Source organism: Rana temporaria, chromosome 9 (assembly GCF_905171775.1).
Source record: "Rana temporaria chromosome 9, aRanTem1.1, whole genome shotgun sequence".
Taxonomy (NCBI): domain Eukaryota; kingdom Metazoa; phylum Chordata; class Amphibia; order Anura; family Ranidae; genus Rana; species Rana temporaria.
The window spans coordinates 128,749,521-128,773,695 of record NC_053497.1 but is presented as its reverse complement, the minus strand read 5'-3'; the positions used below and the strand labels follow the sequence as shown (position 1 = coordinate 128,773,695).

Sequence of the window (24,175 nt, the reverse complement as noted above, 5' to 3'; positions counted from 1 at the left end):
TTTTTGTCAGGTTCTGAGGTGAATGGAAGCCTCTCTATGCAGCTGATAGACCGCACTCAGGCCTTCACCTTATGGAATAGCTCGCGGAGCAGTGTGTTGTCCTGGAGACGAGCAGTTTTCTACACTGGCAGGATCTCTGGGGACTTCCAGGTCTGTTGTAACATGTTCTCATTGAGACATGCAGTTTTCAACACTTGCAGGATCTCTGGGGGCTTACAGGTCTGCTTCAGGGCCATATCAGTCCCTAGCTGGGACTTCCACTGTTGGCAATTCAGGTGCTTTAGAGAACTCCCCACAGTATTTTTTTTTTCAATCTGGTCAAAATGTGTATATGGATTAATTTTTTATTTCGCTATTTGGTTGTACCTTCCAACTGTGATGCCCCTTACACAGGTGCAGGATTTCCGACGGGAAAAGTTCCCGTTGGAAATCCCAAGGGGAAAGCCCAGAACCTGCTCGGTCAGTCTTTCCTCCTACAGACGGCCGTTTTTCCCAACAGGCTTTTCCCAGCCATGTGTATGCTCCATCGCAGTTTGCCAAAAACCGCCAGGCAAAAGTCTGCCGGTTTTCCCGGCGGGAAAAAAGAGAACTGGTTCTCCTTTTTTCTTTTTTTTGTCCCGCGGTTTTCCCATCGGGAAAACTGATTGTGTGTACAAGGCATAAGGGAATGGGACCCTCTGCAAAATTTAAAAGAGCACTGTGTAGGGAATAGGGGGGCTTTCTGAACACTAGATGGGAGAACCTTTCTGCAAACCTCAGAGGGTACCTTCTGCACACTGGGATTGGGCAGGGAGATTTCTTCAAACTTGGGAGTGCCTTCTACATACAATGGGACATCTGCAGTCCTTTTTTAATGGGGCAAGTTTGATGGACAGAAGCTCCATAATACCAGGTGGTAGGGATCCCATTACTTATTTAATTAATTCTCAGACTCTATGGTTCTCACCTCTGCTTAATAAACTGATCGTTTTTTTCCTTACAGATTATTGTCACAGCCTCACATGACCCTCTCAGCTGGGTGGACATTGCTGTGGATGATATTGAATTTCATCATTGTGCTCTTCCAGGTATCCCATGAACTGGTTTATTATAGGGGATAGAGCCATGTTTTCTGTTATAAACAATCCAGTCTTCCAAAACTGGAGAAAGGTGTCTGTTTCCAATAGCAACTAGTCATTTATCCACAACAAGCTAGAAAATGGCTTATATCAGACTAATTTGGTCAATGTGTTTACTTTTCTGCCCATCATGCCTAAATCAGCTCCTATGTGGTACTCTACCTCTGATTCAAGGAATTTCTTATGCCTCGTACACACGGTCAGACTTTCCAAGAAAAAAAGTCAGACAGGCTTTTTTTCCTCAGAAAGTCCGGCTGTGTGTAGCCTCCATTGAACTTTTGTTGTCGGAAGTCCGACGGACCTAAGATAGAGAAACTGTTCTCTTTCTTTCCGACTGACTCACGGCGGACTTTTTCACAGTCAAAAAGTCGGAACGTGTGTACGAGGCTTAAAGGAACGTTTCCTGTTGGCCATAGCAGCTTAGCAGAATTTCTGTTATACAGTAAAACCTTGGTTTGCGAGCATAATTCGTTCCAGAAACATGCTTGTAATCCAAAGCACTTGTATATTAAAACATTTGTTTTACAGGGTATAAAAGAGAAGAGAGGCACCTCTAAGTGTAGCAATAAGTTGCTAAATGTTGTACCTTCAATAAATGTAACCATATTGCTACACTTAGAGTCTCCTCTATTCTTTTTTTATACTCAGTTGTGACATGACGCTACTCTTATATCAAGACATTGCTTGTATATCAAGGCAAAATGTATTAAAACATTTTGCTCATCTTGCAAAACGCTCTCAAACCAAGTTACTCTCAAACCAAGGTTTTACAGTAGTATAGGATGGAATCAGGAAAAGTAAATTCTGGATAAGAGAACCTATCATGCACGTTTTGAGCACTGTTTTTTCCAGGTCTGCCGGAAGATTGTGCGGCGGGACATTATCACTGTGCTCGAGGCAGTTGTGTGAAGGATAGCGCTCTCTGTGATGGGACCGATGACTGTGGTGACAATTCGGATGAAACAAACTGCAGTGAGTTCTTAACGCGCTCTTGTGCCCCAAGGCTATAGACATTAAACTATTTACATATTCTTAACAAGCAGTAAAAGATCTTAAAGCGGTTGTAAACCTTAAATTTGCACTTTTACCTACAGGTAAGCCTATAACAAGGCTTACCTGTAGGTAAAAAGAATATCTCCTAAACCTGTACGGTTTAGGAGATATTCCCCTCGCAATGCGGGCGGCGCATGCGCAGGGGGGATCCACGGCGGAAGATCCGGCAGCCGCCGGACCTTGCCGATTTTTAAATCTCCCGCGCGCATGCGCGGGAGTGACGTCATCGCCGCTCCAGCCAATCACAGCGCTGGAGCGGCGCCGCTCCAGCCAATCACAGCGCTGGAGCGGCGATACCCGGAAGACACGCCGGAGCAAGATGACATCTCGCTCGGCGTGAACCAGGTAAGTGTTGTTCACCTCGTTTTTAGGTAAGTATTTCATAATCAGCTATTATGCGGTGCATACTAGCTGATTATGCATTTTGCCTTGCAGGTAAAAAAAAAAAAAAAATTATATATGCGGTTTACAACCGCTTTAACAGCAAGTGAGCCCTGACTTGTTTAGTGGAAGGAACTGTGAAGTAGTTCATCCTCAAATGTTGTTGAGACCCTAAAAGGCTGGCAGGCTGTCAAGATTGTTGTTTTCCAGCTTTTCTACCAGTTCGTCTTTCAGCGTAACATTGACCAGGTCCTAGGAAGTAACCTACAGCTCCTGCACTGGCCCTGGATTAGGATGATGTCATTATGTTTGCATTGCCTTCTCCTCATTTGGGCACTGTGAGTCTCCAACGCACTACTTCGCAAACCAAAGTCTTTGGGAATAGTCACTTAACACAGGGATCATTGTAAGCACATCAGTGATATGTGGAGGCCTTAATTCCATATGGAAGCACAATGAGTGTTTGAGACCCATCTCACTCTAGCTTTTCTGGGCCTGGAATCGGCTGCACACCATTCTGTGCCCCATGGTGCTTCTCCCCATTGTTCCAACACTTACAGTCAACACTGCAGCTGTTTATATATCAGTTTAGTTTGTCAGAAAGTCTGAAGACAGGCCTGTACAGCTTATGTTGACCATTGAGGTTCTTCTGTTTTTTGTCAGAATCGTTTTAGGATTTAAAGGGAGAATCTGATTGGTATGCACAAAACTGTTCTTTTGGACACAAAGGCTTAATATACTGTATCCTTCTTGTCTCATTATAGATACCAGTCATCACTGCAGCTTTGAGAATGGCACCTGTGACTGGGAGTCTAAGTGGGAAAGAGTTGATGGGTTCAACTCCAGACCAGGTCGAGATCACACAGCCAACAAGAGATCAGGTAAAGGCGAGCTCCTATCTGCTACAGAACAAAGGACATGGAAATAGGTGTTAGGCAACACATTTGCATTTTTTGAGCTTTGAGTGCATCTTACTGCATTACCCACACTATGAGGCTGATTTACTAAAACTGGAGAGTGCAAAATCTGGTGCAGCTGTGCATTTTTTAGGTGTCTTTTATGACAACGTGTCATGGCTTACTGCAAGAATTTCTCAAGACAATTACTGTTATCGGTATGAATTGAAAGCCTGGGGATTGGTTGAATCCAGTTCTAATTAATATAAAATGCTTCTAAATGTTTAACCCTTTGTTAGGACAGGTAGAATTAAAATCTAGTCTATCAGATGATATCAGCCAACACAGTACAGACAGAGTTATTTATGGTGAACACAGCTCCCCAGCCCCCTCACAAACAAAGATAACTAGTGGGATTTTACATTGTTGGACTTTGCAGAAAGAACATCTCAAATGTAAGCTGCAATTGTTACTTTTTTTTTTTTTTTTTAGTTATGCCATGTAAATGGGGACAAGTAACAAATATTAAGTAGGTGTTATTCCAATTTGGATGCAAAACTGAAAATATACTGCATTAAAACACAGGTACAAACATAGCTCAAGACCAAACCAGGAGCTTTGTTCGCAAGAAAATGGGGGACACTAGTCTTGGAGCTTCTGCACTGGTTACTTGTAACCTTTAAAATCTGTTAATATCCTCCTCATGCAAAAATACAATTTCTGAGCTGGCAATTTTTCTTTGAACTGCCTTCATCAACAGCTGGGAAAAAGGGGAATGCCCCCAAGGTGGGGCTTTAGCGGTAACAGTAGATAAAGCAAACATACGTTTTCAATTTTTTTTTATTATGTAAAACAGGATATAAAAAACAACAATATGTTTAAGAACACAGTGCATAAATAAGTGATGTATTCATCCGCAGGGATAAAAACAGGCCCTACGCGTTTCAGAGTTCCGTCCCTTCTTCAGGGGCCAGAATCCATGCGCGGTTGTACTGTATGTAGTAAGAAATATAATAAAGCAAATTACAAAATGTATTCATGGTACATAAAAGGAAAAGCATAAAGTAAAGTCTGCACAACACATATAACGTACCCATCACCATGTGTATGAACCATAAAGACCGGAGAGCACTGTGGCAGTGGCACCAAGTCCCTAAGGTGGATAGGGAACAGCTAGGGGGCACAAATGAAGTCCCAAACTCCTCAGAAAACCCAGGGCGAATGGTAAAGGGTGTGGGGTATATGCACAAGGCTCCTGCAGAGGCAAAAGTATATGTGGGTATACAGGTATACAAAAAGTAGCAAGTTTGGACATAATAGGTATATATAAGCCTGGGCTGCCGCAACGGCACTAACAATATAAATGTATGACAACAGAGTGCTGCACAAAAGATATATACCTGCCGTAGGGCTTCCTAAGATTCAAAAACGGGGACGACCAAAAAGCACATATGGGGTCCCGGTCATCAAAGTCAAACCAGAGGCGCACAATAGTGGGTTTCAAAATGCATAGGCAGAGCTCCTACAAGAGCAAAAAGAAAAAGTATATGCAACGCTAAATTATATTAATAAATATTAAGGAGATATGTAAATTAAGGTAGCGAAAAAATAATGGACAAAAATAGTACAGATAAGAGGAACCAGCCAAAGGGTACTGATCCTCAATGTAAGTACACTAAAAAACACAAAGGCTGCATACCTGCAGTAAAGCAAGGGATGAGCCAAGAGCAGCCACAAGAGTCAGGAAACCTTGTCTGTAAAAAACAACGATGTATAAACCCTTAGTAGGCGCCGCCTAGTGCCCTCTGTGAGCGTGTTTTTTCTCCACCCTTTAACCGCGCCCCCTCCTCACTGCCATGTGCGAAACGTCGGCTGTTCCTGTTTTATGATTTGGTGATGTATTTGCTGTTTATTTAAATAAAAGACAACCTGCATGGTTTTTGGAGTGCGGCTATCCATCTTTCATCTACCCTTCATACATGGTACAACAAGTTTGCTAATTCTCCAATAACAAGATAATAGTCCCTCCCTCACCACAGGGCCTGCTCCATGAGTGGTGACTGTGACCTTCAACAGGAGAATAAAAGTGACCGGTAAAAAAAGAACTAAAGAGGCTCAAGGGCAATAGAGAAAACAAAGGGAGAGTAGCAAGGAAAGTAGGAGGGATTGAGACTAGCTCAGAAGAAGAAGGGTGGAAATGGGGGGGGGGGGGGGAGGAGAGAAGGGGGGAAGAGGCAGATCAAGAGCAGGGTGCAATTACGAGTCCCAGACCTTCAAAAATTTGGCACGGGTGTCATTCAAAATTAAAACAATCCAAATAAAGTGTAAATGCAAACACTGCGCAAGAGAGCTGCACATGCTTTTCAGTTTTATTTGTATGTATGTATGTATGTGTGTGTACATTTATTAGGGTGGCACCGATACTAGTATCTGGATCAGTGCCGATACCGTACATTTGCATGACTATTTGTACTCGTGAAAATGCTTCAGTGCTTGACCCGATACCTGGGCAGCCTCAGACATGATCAGTGTGGCGGTGGGGGCAGCTACAAGCACCGATCTCCCTGTATAGCTTTTCTGACAGTCGCTTGTCCTCTTCTTCCTCCTGTTAGGGAGATCGGTGCTTGTAACTGCTCCCACTGCCTCACCAACTGTCCCCTGTGTCCTCCAAGTCCCTCTCTGTGCTCCCCGGGTCTCTGTGCTCTGCTCTGGGTCCCCCTCTGTTCTCCCTGTGTCCTCCTAATGGCCCTGATCCGGGTCCCCCTCTGTGTCCTCCCCGGCTCTCCGGCTCCTCCCCCCTTCCATCCCTGTCCTGGATCTGTCAGGATGTATAGCAGAGGAAGAAGCCGGTAAATATGTAATTTAACGGCTCCTTCCTTTTTCCAAATGCACAGAGTCAGTGATCACGGACTCTGTCCATTCATAATTGAGCATCATAAACTGTGTTTACTCTGCTTCAGTTTATGAATGGAGAGGAGCCTCTGTCTTCTGTTCATTCATCTCCAGTGCAGCTGAGGCTGCAGAGAATGGGACTGGGGAATCTCTATTCTTTTCTCTGTCTTAAAGCGGAGTTATCAGGGGTCTGTTTAGACCCCTGATATCTCACCAAATCCCCTCCCCCCGCCAACAACGCTGTAAAAAAAATAAAAAATAATACATTTTTAAAAGTTAAAGTGTAAAAAAACACTGACACTTTCCGCTCCTCTACACGAAAAAAGAAAGCATTGTAAAAAAAATAACAAAAAAAATAATAAAATTGTAAAAATAAAAAACTACTGACACTGCTGCATATTAGTGCCACTGTCACATGACATAAAAAAAAAGTATTGGTACTTGTACTCTGTCTTTAAAAAAGTGGTATCGGTGCAACCCTAAAATATATATATATATATATATATATATATATATATATATATATATATATATATATATATATATATATATATATATATATATATATATATATATATATATATATAGGGATCGAAAGTTTGGGCACCCCATGTAATAATTTGTATTAATGTGCATAACGAAGCCAAGGAAAGATAGAAAAATCTCCAAAAGGCATCAAATTACAGATTAGACATTCTTATAATATGTCAAAAAAGTTAGATTTTATATCCATCATTTACGCTTTCAAAATTACAGAAAAACAAAAGTTTGGGCACCCTGCAGAGTTAAAGGGTCACTAAAGGAAACAATTTTTTTTGCTGAAATGACTGTTTACAGGGTATAGAGACATAATAGTTAACTGATTCCCTTTAAAAATGATTAAAAATAGATAAAAAAACAATCATATAATGTACCTACAGTTTAGTTTCGTTTTTGCTGTTTCCTGGTTCTCTGATGTACAGAGCCAGAGAGCCAATAGAGGGCAGGGAAGGTTTTGCAAAACGAAACTGGATTGGTGCTGAGGGGTTTTAGACACACCTCCTTGATTAGTCACCACAGTGAGAAATCTCCCAGTACTGTGGTGATCAGGAAACAGACAACCAGGAAGTGTCCAGAACAGAGAGGAATTACAGCAACATCAAAGCAAAAACGAACAATGAGGACATGAAACCAGGACTGCAGTAAGGTAAAGGAAGCTATTTAGCTAAAAAAATGTTTTCCTTTAGTGACCCTTTAATATCTTGTACTGCCCCCTTTGGCAAGTATCACAGCTTGTAAACGCTTTTTGTAGCCAGCCAAGAGTCTTTCAATTCTTGTTTGAGGTATCTTTGCCCATTCTTCCTTACAAAAGTCTTCCAGTTCTTTGAGATTTCTGGTCTGTCTGTCACGCACTGCTCTTTTAAAGTGGAGGTTCACCCTTTAAAAAAAATTCTGACATCACACGGAGTCAAGCCATCCTACTGACAGAATGCCGGTGTTTTTTTTTTTTCCTCAGCACATACCTCGTTATCACGATTTTCACCTCACGGCAATCCCGCGGGAGTGGGCGTTCCCAAGCACTGCCTGTGATTGACAGGCTTCCAGATGGCGCATACTGCGCGTCACAGGTTGCCGACAGAACCCGAACATCGGTGCGCAGGTGCTGTATAGAGCCGCACCGACGTTCGGGTTTTTTTGGCAACCTGTGATGCGCAGTATGCGCCATTCGGAAGCCTGTCAATCACAGGCAGTGCTTGGGAACGCCCACCCCCGCGGGATTGCCGTGAGGTGAAAATCGTGATAACGAGGTATGTGCTGAGAAAAAAAAACCCACCGGCATTCTGTCGGTAGGATGGCTCGACTCCGTGTGATGTCAGAATTTTTTTGGAGGGTGAACCTCCACTTTAAGGTCTATCCATAGATTTTCAATTATGTTGAGGTCAGGAGATTGTGAAGGACATGGCAAAACCTTCAGTTTACGCCTCTTGATGTAATCCCCCGTAGATTTTGAGGTGTGTTTAGGATCATTATCCATTTGTAGAAGCCATCCTCTCTTTAACTTCAGCTTTTTCACAGATGGCATCAAGTTACCATCCAAAATTTGCTGAAATTGTATTGAATCCATTTTTCCTTCTACTCGTGAAATGTTCCCTGTGCCACTGGCTGCAATACAACCCCAAAGCATGATTGATCCACCCCCATGCTTAACAGTTGGACAGAGGTTCTTTTCATTAAATTCTGTGCCCTTTCTTCTCCAAACGTACCTTTGCTCATTCCGGCCAAAAAGTTATATTTTAACCTCATCGGTCCACAGAACTTGTTTCCAAAATGCATCAGGCTTGTCTATATGTTCATTTGCAAAGTTCAAACGCTGATTTTTGTGGTGAGGACGTAGAAGAGGTTTTCTTCTGATGACTCTTCCATGAAGACCATATTTGTACAAGTATCTCTTTATAGTGGAATAGTGTACCACAACTCCAGTGTCTGCCAGATCTTTCTGGAGGGATCGTGCAGTCAAACGTGGGTTTTGAATTGCTTTTCTCACAATCCTGCGAGCTGTTCTGTCTGCTATTTTTCTTGGTCTTCCAGATCTCGCTTTAACTTCCACTGTTCCTGATGACTGCTATTTCTTAATTACATTCCGAACAGAGGATATTGACATCTGAAAACACTTTGCTATCTTCTTATAGCCTTCTCCAGCTTTGTGAGCGTCAACTATTTTCAGTTTCAGTTTTCTAGACAACTGCTTAGAAGAACCCATGGTGCTGATTGTTGAGGCAAGGTCAGATGAGTCTGGGGATTTAAAACCTTTGAGATTGTCATCACCTGGTCTTCCTAGACAATGATTGAGAACAATCCATGACACTGGCAGGTCTCGGCTTTGCAAAGGGGGCAGTGCATGCTATAAATTCTGCAAGGTGCCCAAACTTTTGCAGACACCATTTTTTTGTTTTCTGTAATTTTGAAAGTGTAAATGATGGAAATAAAATCTAACTTTTTTTGACATGTAAGAATGTCTAATCTGTAATTTCATGCCTTTTGGAGATTTTTTCCATCTTTCCTTGGCTTTGTTATGCACATTAATACAAATTTTTACCTGGGGTGCCCAAACTTTCGATCCCCACTGTAATATATATATATATATATATGTATGTATGTGTGTGTGTGTGTGTGTGTGTGTGTGCCATATATAAGAACAATGTTATTTTATTGCAGCGAATTAGGGTTATTGTAGTACTCCAGGAGATTCAGAGTCAAGAGTGTCTGTTTTTCCATGATGGCTGGTATGATCTTGCTCGCTGTTTGTATGCAGACAGTCTAAGACTTGTTTAACATGCAGTTTAGAAAATGTCCACAAGTTGGAGCATGTTTCTGCCATTTTGGTACTGTCTTGACTCTGGCGCTCATGAGGTTAAGTGATTTGGAGAGGAGGGTATCTAAGTTGTGTTGCCCTGCTGTGCGGCCAACCCTTTGAAAAAGTCAGCAGACGAAACGCGCTAGGGTTGGACCGCACAGCATCCGGAAGTGGCAACAGACCCACGCCAGAAGTGACATATTGCTATAAGCTAGGGGACCAGGTGAGATGCCGTGCAAGTGGCACACTGACAGGTTTACGGGCACATCTGTGTGAGAATTGTTGGGCTTATGTTTATGAATGCCTTTTTATTGTCATTTATTAAAATGTGGGTATAAATGAAGTTACGCAATTAATTTTCCTTTCTTTTGCCCTGAGCTATATGGGAAGCCTGCAAAGGGGAAAGTGGATGTGAGGAGTTGTGACTCATTGGACACTGTGTTTCATCACAAGCGCTATTGCACAACAGGAGTCAGTGAGTGCAAGGGAGAGAGAGGAGGTGGCTGCACTTATCTCTGGTTAATTTAGAGTGTACTGCACGTGGAAGGAGAATTTTGGTCATTTTAAATATTATAACACTGGTAGAATGGACAAGTGTACTATTGAGATTTCTGAATGTTTGTTAATACAGAATAGCTGTATATATTGTGGCAAGGGCGGACTGACCATTCGGGCACTTGGGCACTGCCTGAGGGCCCCATGCCACTAGTGGGCCCCACCAGCCTCAGTAAAACCAGGGATGGTATGTAAAAATCTGTGTTTTTTTTTTTTTTTTTTTTAAATCCCAAGATTATAGCTGCCCCGCCTCTCCAGTACCCTTTTCAGTGTGTGTGTGTATGTATACTGTGTATGTATACTGTATGTATGTGTGTATGAGTATACTGTGTGGCCCCATAATCTATTGCCTGGGGGCACCATAATCTCCTATTGCCCGGGGGCCCCATAATCTCCTATTGCCCAGAGGCTCCATGAGTTGTCAGTTCGCCCCTGTATTGTGGCTCATGTATAGGTCACTTATATGCGTATCATATAATTAGCACAAACACTTAATGGTTATATAATACTGCAGCTTACAGAATAATACCTTATATCTAATTGGTTTTTCTAATTTGGATATGTGAAGTGCAAAATGGAAATAAGCTTCTCATTCACCATAGTCCCCATAAGCCGTTGTTTGACTTTGGTGAGGTTAAGAAACGTCTTCTTCTGTGAAGCCTTGCCCAATGTCTGATGTGCTGTCAGAAAAACAAAGCCCACCAATCTCCTCTGGTTCCTGGTCAGTCAAGATAGGTTTGTGCAATAGAGCTTCCTAAGGGTTACGACATTCTGGGAGCATTTAGAGGAGGCAAGCCAAATTTTGTTCCAGGCTGCCTGGTCTACGTTTTTGCCTAGGTCTGCTTTCCACTTTACCACATAAGAAAGTTTACCAGAACTCATGGAGGTCACAAGCAAAACGTAGAGATGAGAAACTAGGCCCCCTCGAGTGTGGGTCTTTCCAGCAACGATTTTCAAAGGAGGGCAACAGCTTAGGAGGCCCAACACGATATCTGAGCAGGCTACGTATATGCTGCCTAATTTGAAGGTATCAAAAGGCCTCTGAGGCTGGTAGTTGCCAATGTTCTCAGAAGCAGCTAAAGGGTTTGACGCCATCCAAAGTTAAGTTTGCAAACATACTTAACCCTTGCCACCAGCGAAAGGCCAGCTGATTGTTGTGAAAAACTGGGGAGTATTTAGGATGCCCAACACAAGAAGGTGGGGAGAAAGCAGTTTGCTGGAGTCCCAAAGATGCAAAGTATGGCTCAGAGATGGGTCAAGGATTCAGGGCTGATAGTTTGGGGAGGGTGTTCTTGATCCGTGCTCTTGACCAAGCTTAGAGGTCAGGACCTGACTACACTGGCTGACTGGATAAACAGAATTGCAAACCCTTTGGAAAACAAATAAAAACAACCCATATGTGTATTTTAACGGTGCATTTTGCTGCTTGTCTGGAACCCGGCTTTAAATTATTTTCTGTCAATTAACATATTGTTAATACATTTCAGGTTTCTTCTTGCGTGTTCTACAAAACACTACAGAAGCCAGCACACTCACAAGCCCCCCACTGCAAGCAGATAGCAGCTTGCCATGCTTTGTAAGTAGTACCTCTTAGATTTTTCCCAATTTCTTTCTGATACTTCCACCCCCTATAGTTTATTCACAATAACATGTGTTGAAGTACTGCATAGGTTGCTTATATTGGCCATGGAATACCCTAGGCTGTGGGTTGTATTTTCTCAGTGCTTGGTGGAGGTAGAGCTTGTTTAGGTCCCCAGTGTCCACCCTTAGTGATATATGAGGAAGCACAATAGGAGAGACCTACATGCGACTGAACGTGCATTGTAGAGAGTGCAGTGCCAAGCAGGGGCATTGCTAGAACCTACCTTTCAAAAGCACAGGCCCCTCCCTCAGTCTTCTAGTGATTTTCTCTGGCCTTCTTTGCAGTGCTGAAATTTGGTTCTATGATTAATCTATCTTGCACACTAGTAACTTCATTTTCCTTCCCACAAATAATGCTTTTTTTCCAGTTTAGGGTACAGTTGAGTATGGTAATAAAAATGTTTTTGTAGTTTCAGCAGTGTCAGTATATATATGCGGAAGTGGGTGCAGCGCTAAATGATTATTAATATTAAGAGTGATATTAAAAATAGAAAATAAAAATATTGTACCAAAGTGAAAAAAGAGTCCCATCACATAGAACAACTCATAAGTGTCTATATAATGTCCATCCACAAAATTGAGGGTATATTGTAGGAAGAAAATCGTGATAAAATCTTGACACAAATTGCAAGGTGGTGAATCCGGCTCCTCACACCCAAGGTGGTAAAATTAGCTGCTTACCAGATGGCGATGACCACCACAGCAGTCTCGCCCAGCATGGGGATTTAAAGGGGTTGTAAAGGTAAAAAAAAGAATCCCTAAATAGCTTCCTTTACCTTAGTGCAGTCCTCTTTCACTTACCTCATCCTTCCATTTTGCTTTTAAATGTCCTTATTTCTTCTGAGAAATCCTCACTTCCTGTTCTTCTGTCTGTAACTACACACAGTAATGCAAGACTTTCTCCCTGGTGTGGAGAAAGCCTCTTGAGGGGGCGAGCAGGCAAGTCAGGACACTCTCTACTTTCCAGATATAGAAAGGAGCTGTGTGTTAGTGGGCGTCCTGACACTCCTGCTCGCCCCCTCAAGAGGCCAGGGAGAAAGCCTTGCATTACTGTGTGTAGTTACAGACAGAAGAACAGGAAGTGAGGATTTCTCAGGAGAAATAAGGACATTTAAAAGCAACATCGAAGGATGAGGTTAAGTGAAAGAGGACTGCACTAAGGTAAAGGAAGCTATATAGGGATTTTTTTTTTTACCTTTTATAACCCCTTTAATGGTCTCCCTAGGACTTTGGAAATGTCCGGAGCTTTCAAGTAGTGATTCTTAGTGTTACCAGCTAACAAATCATGGTGCTCAAAAATACAAGAAAAAAAACTCCCATAGTGTAATATGTCAAATGTAGATCAATTTAATATAAAGACGAGCTTGCACTTACAATAAAGCAGTCATCAACCAGCGGATCAATAAAATTCAAATGTGCAAAAGTCGCAGTGTTTCCAGATGCTTCACTCTACTTCCTATAACAAACGCCCATCTGCCGTCTTTTGAAAGAACAAATGTAACGACGTCGCCGTCAGAGGCTACACCCTACGCGTTTCGTCATCAATAGGACGTTGTCTGGGTATTGGCCAGGTGTCAATGTCATTACGTTAGGTGGTTATATACGCATCAGGTGCCATTTTGACTATTGGCAACAGTATAATGTATTTAGAAGAAAGCGGCATCGCCATTTTAACTGCTGGCCACTATTAAGAGCAATGGAAAAGTAATAGGAAGTAGCAAAGTGCAGAATAAAGATCCGCCATCTAATAGTAAAAAAACACAATTAAAAACAGCAAGTATATAGTTAACACTTAATTGTGTTTCTTTTTTTACCACTAGATCTTGTTTTAAGTTCTTGTACTAGACTTTTTTTGATGCTGGCAGCTATTACTTTTGTTCTTGTTTTTTTCCGGTTATCCTGTGATTTCAAGACTTCACAGTTGGTTCTAGCACAGCGTTAGCCCTCGGACTTCCTTTTTCTTGATTATATACACGGTGACTTTTAAAAAGCATTCATACCCTTTTTTTCCTTTTTCATACCCATTTTCCAAATTTTGTCATGTTGCAACCAAAAACGTAAATGTATTTTGTTGGGATTTTATGTGATAGACAAACACAAAGTGGCACATAATTGTGAAGTGGAAGGAAAATGATAAATGTTTTTCAACAATTTTTACAAATAAATATGTGAAAAGTGTGGCGTACATTTGTATTCAGCCCCCTTTACTCTGATACCCCTAACTAAAATCTAGTCTAGCATGCGCGTGGGGGGCCGGCAGTGACGGCACGGCCTCAATGAGGAATGGCACACTACAGTGCGCCTGCGCCGCTGTCTGCAGCGCATGCGCCGTAGACAGCGGCGCCCGTTATTATAGTAAATATCTCCTAAACCGAGGAGGTTTAGGAGATATTTCAACCACCTACAGGTAAGACTTAATCTAGGCTTACCTGTAGGTTAACCACTTCAACACAGGGCATTTTCACCCCCTTCCTGCCAAGACCAACTTTTCGTTTTCAGCACTGTCGCACTTTGAATGACGATTGCGCGGTCATACAACACTGTACCCAAATGTTCTCACAAATAGAGCTTTCGTTTGGTGGTATTTGATCACCTCTGCGGTTTAAATTTTTTGCGCTATAAACAAAAGAAGAGCGACAATTTAAAAAAATATATATATTTTTTACTTTTTGATTTAATAAATATCATTTTTTTTTTTTTTTTATTAAATTTTTTTCCTCAGTTTAGGCTGATATGCAATAAGCGTATATTGATTGGTTTTGCGCAAAAGTTATAGCGTCTACAAAATAGGGGATAGTTTTATTGCATTTTTTTATTTTTTTTTATTAGTAATGGCGGCGATCTGCGATTTTTTTTATTTTCCATTGTGACTGTGACATTGCGACTGACATATCGGACACCTTTGACACATTTTTGGGACCATGCACATTTATACAGCGATTAGTGCTATAAAACTGCACTGGATTACTGTGTAAATGTGACTGGCAGGGAAGGGGTTAACACTAGGGGGGCTGATCCCGAGCAATGCCGCGGGTGCGCACACGCCCCCTAGCGACCGTGAAGCATAATAAGGTGTGGTAGGAGCAGTAAATTTGTAGGGTACTTTTGGGTGTCCTTTTTAGAGCCCTGTTCCACAGTCCTGGATAATAGAGATAGAAACCAAAGAAGAAGAAGAAGACCGCAAAGAGAAAACATAATACACATCAAACCTGAAACTGCCTTCCTTGCCTTTCATTATGTTATAATACAAGTCTCAAAAAATGGGATTCTTGTTGCCTAGGAGTGATCTGCATCTTTTAGGATGCTAGCAACACCCTTAGTAGGAGTTGCAAGTTGTAGGAAAAACTTTCACGATATGATACTTAATGCCCTTAAAGTATATCAAAACCCATAAACAAAAATATAATTTATTGTAGCTTAGCAGTTCTTAGATATTGTGACCGCATTAGTGTTCTTCTTTCAGGTTTTCTTCATTTTACTTTCAACTGGTGATCCTACCAGTAACATACTTCCTGTGCTAAGGTGGCATTGCTCACTCACTGTACTGTATATAGAAGCACTATTGTCACCTTTGAAAGTACAAACACCTCTCTTATCTGTATCTCCATAACATAGTGGGGGTGGCAATCTATAGTTCAAAGAAGATAACTGGGGAGAGCAGATACCACTGTTTGAGATTTTAGTCTAGTGCACAGTCTTTCTACCAAATCTACATACAGTATAGATGTTTGCTGTAAAGTCTGAAAGAAGAAAACCATTGCAGCCACCACATCCAAAGATATTTTTGTAATTGAGTTTACATTAATTTTAGGCAGACACTCGTATGCTCAGGAAAATTGGGTACTTAAAAAAATAAATATATATATATATATATATATATATATATATATATATATATATATATATATATATATATATATATATATATAAAACCTCCTTTTGTCTGTTTATAAGTTTTGTTTTTCTGTCTACAGTTTGTGTTTTATTACCTCTTGGATGGTTCCAGTTCCAGTTCACTTGTGATCAGAGACTCCGATAATAATGTTCTGTTACAGAAAAAGGGACACAGGGGACCTGTATGGCTCAGAGAGAAGATCAACTTACAGAATTACACCAAGAAATTCCAGGTAACCTTTCATTTATTGTGTTGGTATATGTGTAGCGCTTAATTAAATATAATATATAGTGAAATAATTGTATTCAAATTTGACATAAATAATAAAACAATAAAAATGACAAACAAAACATGAGAATGTTCCAGTGGAGGCGCACAAAAAATACAGCTAATATACAATTGATGAACCAAATGGTTAAATGTCCATATATGACTGTATGTGACAAAAACATCCACCACGTGTCACAGGTGTGATTAAAACTCAAACGTTCAAGTGATGAGACGTAAATCTGCTAAAAGTGACTTCTTAAGTGCAGTAAAATGACCCTCCACCGATAAGGATGCAGGCTTACCAGAAATCATGGACTCAAAGAAATGTATATTTCATGAGTCAAACAGGCTTCGGGATCGATATGAACTCCAAAGGGATCTCTTTTAGGAAACAAGGAATCGACTCTTCAACAGAGATGCACTCGCCCAGATGATGAGTAGGCACTAGCTCGAATGGCTTACAGCTTGCCCTTTAGGTATATTTTCAACAGTAAAAGGATATGGAGAAGAAGAGGAGGCAACATAGCATGATACCGTAAAAAATGCTGAGATCTAATAAGCAATTGCACTTACATGTAAAGTGGCCGGTTAGGAAAGGGTGTGGGGACGAGTGCCCCCCCCCACCCCAAAGCACCTTGACCCCATATTGATGAGGACAAGGGCCCCTTCCCGACAACCCTGGCCATTGGTTGTCGGAGTCTGTGGGTGGGGGGCTTATCGGAATCTGGGAGCCCCTTTAATAAGGGGGCCCCCAGATCCTGGCCCCCCATCCTATATGAATGAGTATGTGGTACCCCAACTATTCACCTGGAGGAAAAAAGGTAAAAAAAAAACACTACACAGGTTTCTAAAGTAATTTATTAGGCAGCTCCAGGGGTCTTCTTCCGACTCTGGGGGTCTTCTTCCGACTCTGGGGGTCTTCTTCCGACTCTGGGGGTCTTCTTCCGACTCCGGGGGTCTCTTCTCACTCCAGGGGTCTCTTCTCACGCTCTCTGGTGTTTTCTGCCTTCTGCCGGGCTATTCCACTATCTTCTTCCAGCTCTTTTACTAGCGGGGGCCTGGTCTTCTCCGTCGTCTTCTTCCCTCTTCTCTTGTCCTGATGTTGACGCAATGATCTCTCCCGCTGTAATGCCGTGTGTGCGGTGCACACCGATTTATATAGGCATGGGGCGGGGTCACCGGGTGATGACCCCGCCCCATAGGACGTCACAGTCCCGTGGCATGATGGGACTGTGACGTTCTATGGGGCGGGGTCACCGGGGGACATCGCCCGGTGACCACGCCCCATGCCTATATAAGTCGTTGTGCACCGCGCACACGGCATTACAGCCGGAGGAAGCGTTGTGTGAACATCGCAAAAAGAGAAGAGGGAAAAAGACGACAATGAAGACTAGGCCACCGCTAGTATAAGAGCTGGCAGAAGATAGCGGAGTAGCTCAGCAGAAGGCAGAAAGCACCGGAGAGTGCGGAGAAGGCATCGGAGAGTGGGAGAAGAGGCCATAGAGTCTGAAAAATACGCCCGGAGCTGCCTAATAAATTACTTTAAAAACCTGTCTAGTGTGTTTGTTTTTTTTTTTTTTACATTTTTTCCCCCCAGGTGAATGGATAGGGGTCATAATGTACCCCATACTCGTTCACATAGGGTGGGGGGCCGTGATCTGGGGGACCCCTTATTAAAGGGGGCTCTCGGATTCCGATATGTCCCCCGCACGCAGACCCCTGACAACCAACGGCCAGGGTTGTAGGGAAGAGGCCCTGGTCCTCATCAACATGGGGACAGGGTGCTTTGGGGTTGGGGGCGCCCCCTGCCCCAAAGCACCCACTCCCCCATGTTGAGGGCATGCGGCCTGGTACGGTTCAGGAGGGGGGGTGCTCGCTCGTCCCCTCCCTTTTCCTGAACGACCAAGCTGCGTGCTCGGATAAGGGTCTGGTATGGATCTTGGGGGGGGGACCCCACACCGTTTTTTCGGCGTAGGGGGTTCCCCTTAAAATCCATACCAGAGCCAAGGGCCTGGTATGCTCTTGGAGGGGGAACCCATGCCGGTTTAAAAAATAAAATAGAAATTGGCGTGGAGTTCCCCCTAATTATTGGGGGATCAAAGTCGCGTCCCTGCTCATTGAAGTCGTACTTAAAGTCGTGGGGCAAAGTCCGATCCACAGTCGTATGACTGTGACGTCTTGTTAAAATTGCGTCCGCGAATCGTGGTAAAATCGTGCAACTTTGAAGTCGCATAAGTGTGAAAGGGGCCTTAGAGTCAATCTTGGAGGGAGTGGGGTAGTTAATGACGGCCAAATCGGCCTTTCCTTATAGAGAAAAGAGCTGATAGGTAATCTTTTAGTTCATTCAGTGCTGGTGTTAATTCAGTGCTGATGGGTGGTTATGGTGGTTGTTCCCTCACTAGATTATGTATTTGTCATATGACAAATATGCATGCTGATGTTTCAGCTTTGGACTGTTAAGGTGACTTCTTTCTTTGGGGCCTGCTGATTGGCTTTGTGAAGGATATGCTTCAGTTTAAATTCTCCCTGCTAGTTATGCTGTGTGTGTGTTAGAGGTAAAAAGGATTCATGTGTTACAGGCTGTTAGGTAATTGATCTATTGTGTTGTGTGAAGAAGCCCTGTGTTTACTGTTTACTGTGATTAGATAAGTGGCTCTTGTTAATTATTCTGATTGCTTCATTGTGGTAATTACCTCTTCTATATGCGGGGCCAAGCTGTCTAGATAACGTATTCTATTACAACTAGTAATTACCTTCACTGATGTCATTATCTAAAGAAATGTGTCTTCAGAGTCGGCGCCGAAGTGTGTGCCTATAATCTGTATGAGAGCCCCCACTGTGTGTGGAAAGGGGGTGGAGATTTCATTGTTCCTTGATTGAGGATTTAGCTTGTAAACTGCATATATACCTGGTAGCATGCTGCAATTAAAGTGTCTTGTTCCAGCAGTAAGCTCTGACTCATGTGTGGCTTATTGAGCGATCCCAGGAATATTCCTCCTCGTGGAATATTGGGGTGATTTGCTTTTATGGGAAGAAGGGAATGCTTGACGGGGATATTCTAATTCCGTCACAGGCTTCATATGGTGGTACACTGTGGTAATGCTCAGCCCAGGCTGAACACACAACAGGTTTTCTCAAACTCCGCTGTCAGGATGCTTTGCTGCGTAGTAAAGTCATTTACATATTCATGTCATGTTTCAATGTCTCTTTGGGTAATTTAAGAAGGGACTCTTCTTCTAGCCTACAGCTACCCCAGATGATGGTTCTGAAAAATAGACGCAGCCTGCCAAATATTTGCATGTACTCAGCAGCCACTGTAGAATAACTACACTTTCAGTACTTAGATCTGTATAGGATCGCTGCATGTTTAGTATTATGTTGGCCGGCAATGTGTTACTTTTCAAGACTTTTCCGGATTCATCAAGTTCCAGTTGTTTCAAACCATGTGCCAGTGGAATTTTTAAATACCTCCCAGATAAAAAAGTATCTATGCAGATGGTGCGAAGTGAGTGCAATTTAAGAATGGAAGTGGATCAGAATTTCAGTGTCAGATTGCCCCCAAAGAATGGCAAACTGGATGCCCCAAGAGAGCGTGGTAATGTAATAGACATTTTGAGCTATACTGAGACCAATTGGCAAAGGCTAGTTTATTATCTACAATGACTGAGACCTGGTCTCCAAAACCCTCACCTAATCAGACGATGGAACACTGCTAAAGAAGCACTGGCTAATTGTGTATCCTGAGGTCACCATTGTGGTTTTGACAGTGACAGTGTGAGCGGCGATATAAGAATACGTATGTGTCTGTAGAAGATGTTAATAAACACAGATTTGTGTAATGATCCCCCTCACTTTTCTTATACCCTGTACACATGAGTGGAATTTCCATCGGAAAAAAGTTGGATGGTTTTTCCGAAATGGAATTCTGCTCAAGCTTGGCTTGCATATACACTGTCACACAAAAGTTCTCTAAACTTTCGAGCGTTAAGAACGCAGTGACGTACAACACTACGACGAGGCGAGAAAAAGAAGTTCAATGCTTTCGAGCATGCGTCAAATTGTTTCCTAGCATGCATGTTTTTTCCCCGCTGGAATTCCATACAGGTATGAGCGGATTTTCCAATAGGATTTTTTTTCCGTCTGAAAAATTGAGAACCTGCTCTCAAACTTTTGCTGGCGGAGCATAAGAATCTCTGATGAAAAACTCACATCAGACTTTTGCTGGCGGAAATTCCGCTTGTGTGTATGGGGCAAACCTCTGGGTTTGGCCTTGAGACCCCCCTGCCATTCTTGAGAAGGCCTTACATAACGCCTGATTTACTAGTTTCTGTCTTCCATCTCCTGAGATCCTATACCAGAGAAGGATTTGTACTGCCTGTTATGTTAAGTATTGCTTTGTCAGTGAGATATTAATACGGGTAAAAGGAATATTCAGTGTCTCTTTTAAAGAAATGTCTAGCTGTATGTGCTTTCATTCTTTATTATTATCAGGACTAATAAATATAATCTTTTCTTAGCACCATACAATTTTGCAAGGTTGGTTAAAAATTTGGTGCCACTGCTTGTTAGATTGGTTGATGTATGGTGAGCGCTGGAGTTTTCTATTAATCTTTTCTTTATGCAAGTAAATATGTGTTGTAAATAATAAAGTGGTTCTAAAGGCAGAAGGTTCTTTACCTCAATGCATTTTTGGTAAAAAAGCCTTTGTGTTCAGCTTCCCCCTTATATTTATCTGAACCTGATCTTGATCCAGAGCTGTGCCCAAGAGCAGTGGCTCTCTCCCCTCTTCACTAGACATGGAGGCACCAATGGGAACCATTGGTTTCTGCTGCTGTCAATCACAGCCTGTGAGGAGGAAGTGAGAGGTGGGGCCGAGCTGAGCTGTGCGTGTCAATAGACACACACAGTCCGGCTCAGAATCAAGTGGCCCCATAGCAAGCAGTTTGCTATGTAGGCGTTCAGAAGGGGGAAGGTGCTAGGAGAGCTGGCGGAGGACTCCAAAAGAGGACGACCAAAAGTGTAATTATTAGTATTGCTGTGGAAAGAGGAGTGCGCCAACAGGTATAGAACACAAACTCCTTCAATCCAAACAAATTTCTTGCAGCAAACTGGTTCTTTTCCAGAGATTAGCATTTACTTGATCCCAGAACAGATGACAAAAAAAGTTTGTTTGTTATTTAAAATAAAAATAAATTGAAGCTTTAGTATCACTTTAAAGCGGAGGTTCACCCTAAAACAATGATATACCATCCAATCCAGCATACTTGCGTCAGCTACAGTATGCTGTTTTTTTTGTTTTTTTTTCCTGCTGTACCTACCGTTTAATCGTTCATTTTCTTTGCAGACTTCCGCAGGGAATAGGCGTTCCTATGAAGAGGCTTGGATGATTGACGTGCGGCTATGGCGCGTCTCGCGTTCCGAAAATAGCCGAAATAGGACTCTGCTATATACGGCACCTGCGCAGTCAGCTCCTAGTCTGTGCGCAGGCGCCGTGAAGAGCCGAGTCTTAGTCCGGCTATTTTCTGGACGCGTGACGCGCCATAGCCGAACGTCAATCATCTACCCCTCTTCATAGGAACGCCTATTCCCCGCGGGAGGATGAAAAGAAACTGAACGATTAAACGGTAAGTACAGCGAAAAAAAAAACAACATACTGTAGCTGACGCAAGTATGCTGCATGTAATGGTACATAGATGTTTTTTAGGGTGAACCTCCGCTTTAAGATGTAAAGGCAGCTGATTGTTTTATCAAACACTTTTGATCTCGAAATAACAATTAAGACAAGCTGTAGTGTTTACAAACCTTGTTGCTTATGACAGTAAACCAATTGACAGATTACAATTTTTCTCATTACAGTTTGTCTTTTGAGTAGAATTAGCATAGGGAGAGTCTGCCAACTCTATCATTCTTGATGACTTCCAGTTTAATGTGTAAATAGACTTGTCACCTGTCTGCATTGTACATGTACATTACATTCAGCTCACTGATCCTTTTCAGGTTTTTTTTTTTAATTCCCATATTGAAAAAAAATTTTTAGCTCTCATTTTTTACTTCTCTTATCTATTTATCAGATTATCATTGAAGGTGTTGCTGGAGGAATGGAAGGTACTGTGGCTCTTGATGATCTTATACTGTCATCTGGATGCAAAGGTGAGTGAAAGATCACAGGGGCCTTAGCCATGGCAGCAGAGTGACTGAGAAAGCACTCTGATCCTACATGATGAATACTCATTAAGTTTAACTAAGGATATAACTTTTTTTTTGTAATGAAAGGATAGAACCACCGGTTTGTATTGCTGTCTGTGTCCCAGTTAGGAAAATTAACTTCCTGTAATTGTTCTTGAGTGTCATTGGGGAAAAAAATTGATCCAAAATTTTGAGTTTTCACCACAGCAGAAATAGAGGGGGAATCTTCCAAAAGAGGCACTAAAGCCGGCCATAGACAGTTTGAATCTCGGCTGGTCCCTGCTGAACCATGTATGGGCAGGCTGATTGTACCCAAGTTGATCGATTTGATCAACTTGGGTACAACCAGCCTATCGGATTTTTCATGCTATTATTGTCAGGGGCTATAGGCACTAGCAATTAACACTGTGTGTTCTCTCGGCCAGGGAGGATTCCTGTGTTGATGTGGAAACCGAGCAATATCACACCATCTATGGCCGACTTTATTCACATGACAGCCATTTAGATATTTCCTTCACATTGGAAAGATATCCTCTTACTAAGACCTATTTCACACTGGATCGTATTGCAGGCGCTATAGCGTTAAAAATAGTGCATGCAATCCGCCCTTAAACAGTTGTCACATTCACTCCAGTGTGAAAGCCAGAGGGCTTTCACACTGGAGCATTGCGCTAGCAGGACGGTAAAGAAAGTCCTGCTAGCCACATCTTTGGAGCCGTGAAGGAGCGGAGTGTTTACCGCTCCTTCACAGCTGCTGCCCATTGAAATCAATGTGACAGTGCGGCTATACCGCTGAAAATGCGCTGCTGCAGCAGCGCATTGCAGGCGGTTTTAAAAATAGCGGAGTTTTTCCCGCCAGGGCTATGAGCGGCTGAGTGTGAAAGGGCTTTGGTTTGAATCCTCAACGAATTTGCGCTGTAAGTTACGGCGACGTAGTGTATCTCTCGCAGCGTAAGGGAACGAAATTCAAATGCGACGGGTAGGGGGCGTGTTTCATTTAAATGAAGCGCGTCCCCGCGACGAACGAACTGCGCATGCGCCGTCCCTAAAATTTACCGCCGTGCATTGCGCTAAATAATGTCGCAAGGACGTCATTGGTTTTGACGTGAACGTAAATGGCGTCCAGCCCCATTCACGGACAACTTACGCAAACGACGTCAAATTTGCAAAATTATACGCAGGAACGACGGCCATACTTAACATTGAGTACGCCACCAGATAGCAGCTTTAACTATACGCCAGAAAAAGCCGAACGGAAACGACGTAAAAGAATGCGACGGCCGCTCGTACGTTCGTGGATCGTCGAAAATAGCTAATTTGCATACTCGACGCGGAATACGATGGGAACGCCACCCAGCGGCCGCCGGAAAATTGCATCTTAGATCCAACGGCGTACTAAGGCGTACACCTGTCGGATCTAACACAGATGCCGTCGTATCTTGTTTGGTGGATACCAAAACAAAGATACGCCGGCGTAATTTCTTTGAGGACCTGCCCCAGAATGTATTTAAATAATTGTGGCTCCGACATCTCAGGGCGTAACCTGCAATTCTCCCCGATATTTACACTTTTATTGTGTCATTCTAATCCTTGCATACTTCAGTAAAATAAGAGAAAACATGATGAATTTCAAATCAGTGCCGACACATTCATGAATAATAAAGATTACATATTTTATTAATTCATATTCAAAATACACATTATAGATGTGGATATAACATGGCTTTAAATGTGAAATAATACAATTATGCAACCTTTTTTAATAATGAGGGTGTCAACACTGATTTGAATTTGTCATTAATAAATGCGTATATCAAATCCAATAATGCAACAAAATAATAAGTTGCGTCAAAAATTACTTTTGGTTAAACATTACAATAATTTTAAAATCTGTACTGAAAATATATAATGCTTGCCCTCTACTAGAGCAGAGGGATTTTTTTTATTGTTAATA

At 42.3% G+C, this 24,175-nt stretch overlaps 1 protein-coding gene across 4 annotated transcripts in view; it reads left to right on the top strand.

Moving 5' to 3' along the window:
- The window catches only part of MAMDC4 (MAM domain containing 4), a 117,115-nt gene that overhangs the window by 16,983 nt on the left and 75,957 nt on the right, over positions 1–24,175 (top strand). For all 4 annotated transcript variants that reach the window (XM_040324482.1, XM_040324481.1, XM_040324480.1 and 1 more), the window contains exons 5-11: positions 11–150; positions 983–1,067; positions 1,971–2,090; positions 3,317–3,433; positions 11,717–11,805; positions 15,845–15,997; positions 22,107–22,185. In XM_040324482.1, coding sequence (XP_040180416.1) covers positions 11–150; positions 983–1,067; positions 1,971–2,090; positions 3,317–3,433; positions 11,717–11,805; positions 15,845–15,997; positions 22,107–22,185 — 783 coding nt within the window. The remainder of the gene's footprint in view (positions 1–10; positions 151–982; positions 1,068–1,970; positions 2,091–3,316; positions 3,434–11,716; positions 11,806–15,844; positions 15,998–22,106; positions 22,186–24,175) is intronic.